The sequence below is a fragment of the Gymnoscopelus microlampas genome, assembly GCF_963454915.1.
Source record: "Gymnoscopelus microlampas genome assembly, chromosome: 22".
NCBI classification, from domain to species: Eukaryota; Metazoa; Chordata; class Actinopteri; order Myctophiformes; family Myctophidae; genus Gymnoscopelus; species Gymnoscopelus microlampas.
Genome location: NC_139959.1, coordinates 29,812,006 through 29,819,089, shown reverse-complemented (window position 1 = coordinate 29,819,089; position 7,084 = coordinate 29,812,006). Strand labels below are relative to the sequence as shown.

Below are 7,084 nucleotides of genomic sequence, written 5' to 3'. Positions count from 1 at the left end.
GGAGAGCATACTGAGCTGGGTAATTCCTAGTGGATGGAGTGACTCTGTTGCTGACATCAGCCACCAGACTAACCAGCAGGGACATGTAGTCATCAGCTCTGTCAATGGAGAGAATGAGTTGTCCTTGGGGAGGTTAAAAATCTGGATCAAACAGGGGGACAGAGTTCCGTCCCTTCCCCTTCACCATTGATGACATGTGTGCAAGTCCAACTTTTAAACACGCTCATTACTGCCATGGATTTAGGATTGTTTCTTTATTCTGTTATTGTTTCAGCAAAATGTCGATCAAGATGTCCACCTGGATGGATGCAGCACCACGCTCGCTGTTACAAATACATTGGAACTAAAATGACTTGGGCTGATGCAGAGGTAAGTTGTTGAAATACAGAACATATTGGCAATGTTTATTCATCTTGAACTTTGTGCATAAACTGTGTATATGTATGTATGTATGTATGTATGTATGTATGTATGTATGTATGTATGTATGTATGTATGTATGTATGTATCTAGTGTATTATTATTTATCTTGCCTCTTTATTTCTTCCTGTAGAAAAACTGTTTGGCCCAGTGTGGAAACTTGGTATCAATAAATGACGCAACAGAGAACAGTATAGTAGGAGCCATGGCACAAGCTAACCAAAACAGCGTTTGGATTGGAGGCCATGACCATGCACAGGTACAGTATGTAACCATACATTTTGTATGGTGATATAGATAGGCTAGTGGTTCTCAAACCTTTTCATGTCAAGGAACCGGAACCCCAAAAATGATATGTATTTGGCTGCAGACCCCATCATCTCAAAAATAGATTTGAGTTAAAAAATCTCCGCTTAAAACAAATTATATATATTCAAGCTAGATTTGCATTTTATTTCTTTTTCTTATTTTTTTAATAGCAGATCTACAATATGAGCTTGTATTATCTGCTATTCTTGAATAGCCAAAGTATTAAATATGGTTAAAGTGGTTGCAATTATTGTGACATTATATTAACTAATTTTGTTGGGGACCCCCTGTTGAGAAACAATGATATATCAAGTACTGGGGTTGAGTAGTACTTTGCCCACCACTGATTATCTTCCACTCTGCTGTCCTCTAGGAAGGCTTCTGGTTCTGGAGTGATGGTACCAAGATGACACATACAAAATGGGCCAAGCGCGAACCTAATAATGCAGGGATAGGAGGACAAGACTGTATACAGATGTATAGTAATGGTAAATCACAACAGGCTGAATTCAATTCAAACTAGAAAGGAGATAATAGTATACTGTATATAATAACAACTTGGTGAAGATTACATTACTGTAATCTATAAGCAATTCTGTCTTTCTATCTTTTCAGGTCAATGGGACGACTATTTCTGCGGTCGAAAAAAATCCTCCATCTGTGTTAAATCCCTCTGAGGCCCTTCCACTAAACACATACTGTAGACAAGATGCACATGCATACACACACACACACACACACACACACACACACACACACACACACACACACACACACACACACACACACACACACACACACACACACACACACACACACACACACACACAGAGACATTCACACAGAATATGATTTGGGCGGTACAGTGCATCCTAAAAAACAGAAGCTCAATATATTTTTTTGAAAGAAAGATGACATCTGAATGACGACTGGTTTCCTTCATATACCAAAGTATCTGATAGATCAGACCAGCCACAGTGTGGATGGATCAATGTTTGCAATGGAATCCATCACACAACGTATGTGTGTGTGTGTGTGTGTGTGTGTGTGTGTGTGTGTGTGTGTGTGTGTGTGTGTGTTAGTATCCATGAAAATCTATCTGTCTTAGCTACTATACTGCTTTGCTATTGCTGTAACTCTATTGAAGGAATATTAACTGGATGGAGTGACTCTTTTGTCTTGTGCTGATAATAAGAGGAACAGGAATTGCTTTTTAGGCTTTAGGCTTCTTTTCTTGCATCAATAAAAGACAAAAAAATAATAATCTTGAAACAAGCCAGTGTCTGTGTGATTCAGTGTGTACTTACCTACATTTTAATGGAAAATGTACTGTATTCTTCCACAACTTCACATAAGGCACAACATAGATCAGTATTCTCTGTCATTTGGTCTACAATTAATTTACTGTCTATGTACTGTAGGTACAGAGATAGATCAAACTGACGAACAATCTTGTATGTTCACTGGTTGTATTTACTTGTACATGCAAACAGTAAAGATGAACTATCATTATTTAGCTGTCTAACTTGTCTAAATGTTGCATGATTCTGTCTGCGCAACACATTTCCCTAAAGGTAGCCTATAATAAAGTTCATATTGACTAACTGAGCTGTTAATTAATTCAAATACATTTACCAGTAGCAAATAAAGTCATTCGTTTTGCCAATTACGTTTTTATAAAAGTAATTTATATTAATGTTTTACTGGTGGAGAGAGGTCTCAAACTGTAGTCAGGCTTAATTTTGAAGGAGTGAAATAAAGTACAAAAATAAGCACAAAAAGGGATCACGGATGGATAATGTTTTGAGATCTGATCTCCAATGAAGGCACTATACTATTTTTATACAGGACTTTGTTTTTCACACCATCATGGAACAGTGTAGGATGCAGTGAGTTACATGTATGACCTGTATCTACGGGTTAGTATAGGAAGGCATGATTAGGAGAGGAGAGCTATTTTCACTGTTTTTGAAGAAAAATATAGGCTATTGACAAAGACTAAAACTATGGACATTTTCTCTATGATTATAGTTTTAATTCGTTTTGAAAGCAGACAATATACCGTTTCAGTTACTGTAGTTATCTTTTTTTTTGTAAAGCCGAGTTTGCATTTTTATATCAGTTAACTAAAATGTTTTTTTCAATTCTAGTTTTTGTTATTTCATTAGTTTTAGTTAACTATAATAACCCTGGTGACAACTCAAGTGCAGAGACTGCACTTGATTATTTTCCAGAAAAAAACTTAATTATTTAATCACAAAAAAAATAGAAATGACCAGAAGTTCAGTATACAACAAAAGTCACAAGAACAGTCACTAAATTCTAAAAGGGTTATACCAAACTCTCAATTATTCTTAACACAAGAAAACCCCAAACCAAAAATCACAAAATGAAAGCTAGCCGGAGCCAAACCCAATGTTGCACACAATGACTAAGCAAAGAACTGAAGAGAAACAGTTGACATTGTTACAACCCTGAGGTCGTAAGGTTATTCTCTCTATGCCTGTATGTGTTTTAATCTGTGTATAGTGTATGGGCCCTATCTTTATCCCTTATCCCTAAACTTATTGGCCATATTTTATTATTTAAAAAAAAACATTTTTAAATAGTTCAACTAGCCTACTAGTTCTACTGTACTTCGACACGTTGTGTGCTTGTAGATCGTCTATTTGAACTATTTTTAAATGTTTTTCAAAATAGTAAAAAATGGCCAAAAGGTTTAGGGATAAGGGGCAAGGTGGCGTGCAAGATAGCGCCCTATGTTTCTGAGTGGTTGGTGAGTGTGTCTGTGAGAGTGATGGGCTGCAGGTGTGCTTGGCTGATTGAATGAGTGAGTGACTGATTTTGCAGGATGAAGCATTGAGTTGATTGGTTCCAGGTTTTGGAGAGGGAGCCTTAAAAAGCCGGTTTTCCCCACCTGTGGACTCTCCTCTCTTCACAGTGTTGCCAGATGTACGATTATTATCGTATTTGTACTATAATTTTCCCCTGTAGCCTACGATGTACGATCAATAATTACAAAAATGCCCAAATGTACGATGATTTTGCCATATCACAAAAAAAGTGTGTGAATTTACTAAATTCCCTGGCTGCTGATTCGGGATCTGATTTGGCTTTTCAAAATAAGTCAGGAAATCAGTAAATCTGACCCTAGATCTGTACTTGGAGGCATTAAAAACACTGGTTCCGTCTTTCCAGTCCAGTGTCAGGCTTTTATTTGTGTAAGGTCCAAAACGTTGCCTGCTTTCATGCAGCATGTGTGATGCGTTTTTGTCACGTAGGAGTCTCAAACAAGGTTGTTTCTTACACAATTTTTTGGGGGGAAATGACATATTTACACTTGTTTCTCTTTTTTAGCTGTGTAGGCTACGATAGTTTTCTTTCAAATACGATAATGTTAAGCCTCCGGTACGATAATTCAACATTTCCCATCTGGCAACACTGTCTCTTCACGCCAATATGGTGCTCTTGTATAATGTCTGTTAGAGGTCTGTCTTTGATTAGGTGGTTTCTTTTGATTAGATAGGTAATTTCAGGTTTATATGTAGGTTCTTTTGGTTTATTGTTTTGACTGTATGCCCTGTCTGAAGTCACTGGCTTTTTAATAAAACCCATAAAAAGGCTGAACATCCTTTTTGCTGGTAGTTCTAGGGACCTGGAAAGAGGCCGGGGCGCTACAAGCATACACAGACAAACTCAATCAGGGTAATGGCACTCAAAAATAACACACAGGTAAGGTCATAGATATATAAACGTAGATGCCTCATTGGCCGCTGTGCGATTCATTGGATCGATGCGCCAACGCGGCCGCCATTATGTGTGGGGAGAGCCGTGCCCCCTATGCTACACGCATGTCTATGAAAGCTGGATGTCTTTCCACAATTCATAACTTGCTGAACAGGGACGTGCACAGATAGACTCTAGGTGGTGCTAGAGCACCTACCCTTTGCCCTCTTGACCAGAAGTGCCCTTTTGAAAAAAAGGGGATTTTTTTTTTTTTTTTTCAGTTTACAGCAGGGGTCTTCAACAGGGGGTCCGGGACCCCTAGGGGGTCCTCAGAGTTACTACAGGGGGTCCGCCAAATCTTTATGTGATATGATTATTTTTTTTATCATAACCACTCGAAACCTAGCATCCCTTTTCTGAGCAGAACTTTAGCCAAAAATAGCAGATCTACAAGCCCACAACGCCTCGCAGCGCGAGGCGTTGTGGGCTTGTAGATCTTGTAGATCGGCTATTTTTGGCAAAGAGGTATGGGTGTAGAGGGAAAAAAGAGCAGACCAAGTAAACAAAAAAAAGTATAATCTTAAACACAATTTTATACAATATAGAGGGGGTCCCTGCTTCATCTCTCTCTCAGCTAGGGGGTCCTTGGCCTGAAAACGTTGAAGACCCCTGTTTTTTTTTGTTTTTTTTTACTTGAGCACCTGCCCCTCAAAATATCTGTGCAGGCCACTGTTGCTGAATTCTCCACAGATTTTCAGAGTTATAGGGGTCCTTGAAATAAAACAAAAAGTTTGAGAGTCAAGTATAGTGATGGAGAGGAGTCAGGTTGTTGGCTCCGCGTCGGCATCATAACCCAGTATGGGCCCCAGCCATCTCTCCATGTCTGGCACAGTCATCTCCTTCCGCTCCGCATAGTCCTCCACCTGGATGGAAAAGGAGAACAGAAGAGAGAGAGAGATGTGCCTTTAGAGATACTTTACACCGATGAGGTTTCTGCCCGACAGCTATGATATGTTACATGACATCAAGTAAGCCGTGAGAAGATGTTCATTGACCTGCTCTCTGGTGATTTTTCCCACAGAGAAATAGGAGGCCTGAGGGTTGGAGAAGTAGAGACCAGAGACTGAGGAAGCCGGAGTCATAGCTAGAGACTCTGTCAGATTAATACCTGAAATACACACACAAATCATAATGCATCTAAGCATACATACTGTACATTGACAGAATAAATAGCAGCCATTTCAAAAGCTATTCTGAGGACAACTGTTATGTGGTGTAAGAAACACACCACATCATTAACTACAATGTTCTCTACATGGAACATTCCCTTTCGCTGTCATATTTTGATCAAAAAAAAGAATCCATGTCCATACAATGAAAGCAAACCCAACCAATACACAGCCTTGCGCACCTACCCCCAGAAATGAAAAGGTGTCGTGCCCGATGTAAAGGCACCTCAACCAGGAAATGTATAGGACAAGATAATGTGGAACTTCTGGATATTCGATGTAATTCAAACATGTAAAAAGCTACTTTTTGCAGCTAAGGTCATCGTTTGTTTGTTGTCAATCGTTGTTGTGGAACAGTTATAACTAATACTAGAAGAGTTTAAAAAGATCACTATTTCCATTTGGCAGAACAGGAGACAACAGATGGGTAGAGAGAAGTGTTTTTGTGAGACTACAAGTGGGCGGGGACAAAGTCCATGGCAGAATACTTAATGAGATGTTGGATGAGTCAACAGAAACTCTTAAGAAAATAGCCTTTCATCTTTAAAGTGAAAAGCTGTGTGCTTACCCGTCTTCTCGTGTATGCTGGCTAGGTCCCACATGGTGGTCTTCTCCGTGTGGTCAGGCTGGCTGGGGTAACCTGCCGCAGGCCTGATGCCCTGGTAGCGGAGTCTGTGGAGGTCCGCGGCTTCCAGAAGACCCTCCTCGGTGCTGTAGCCCCATAGGTCCCTACGAACGTGTCCGTGGAGCTCCTCTGCAAAGGCCTGGAAAAAGACCAGATCTCCGTCAATGGGCGACGACAGATTAAGGAAAGAGGAGAGAGTTGTTCAGGAAAGTCTTAGAACATGAATCTGTTGAGCCCCTGATTGCTTTGTGAAATGAGGATGTTTGCTTAGTAAAATGATTCGAATCAGATGGATCTGGGGATCCACATAGGAACGGTGTCGCTACAATTTGGATCTCAGACTTCATGTGACCAGCCAGCCAGTAATCTATGACGTCAGTTGTCTATGACATTATCTATGACTCCATATTTGGGGTTCAGCCCGATCCGAGGCCTGTCGACTTTACATTACTTCAAACAGAACCGGTGCCCGCAAGGGAAAAGTCAGAAGAACTAGAAATATAGGTCCATGCAAAGTCGAGCGCCATGCGAGTCGGGAACAAACGTCCACCCGTTGTACAATATGCCTGTTATCTGATGTACTTGTTGTCTGTGACCGCTGTCAGCTCCACAGGCACCGCGTTTTGCTTCACACCGGTGCTTTTCGCCCGCCGGTGCTTTCGCTCGCTGCTGCTTCCGGACACATACACACATACAGACCAACCCTGATAACAATAACAATAATAACTAGAAAGTACTGTTCCTGAAGAAACAGTGTGGGATCGCTAAGAATGTT

At 40.3% G+C, this 7,084-nt stretch overlaps 1 protein-coding gene across 1 annotated transcript in view; it reads right to left on the bottom strand.

Moving 5' to 3' along the window:
* Nucleotides 1–5,276: 5,276 nt before the first annotated feature.
* LOC311038584 (methionine synthase-like) overlaps nt 5,277–7,084 on the bottom strand; it is a gene marked incomplete at both ends in the record, with an annotated part of 28,096 nt that continues 26,288 nt past the window's right edge. The window contains 3 exons of the mRNA XM_084048157.1: nt 5,277–5,378; nt 5,511–5,623; nt 6,253–6,448. Coding sequence (XP_083904283.1) covers nt 5,277–5,378; nt 5,511–5,623; nt 6,253–6,448 — 411 coding nt within the window. The remainder of the gene's footprint in view (nt 5,379–5,510; nt 5,624–6,252; nt 6,449–7,084) is intronic.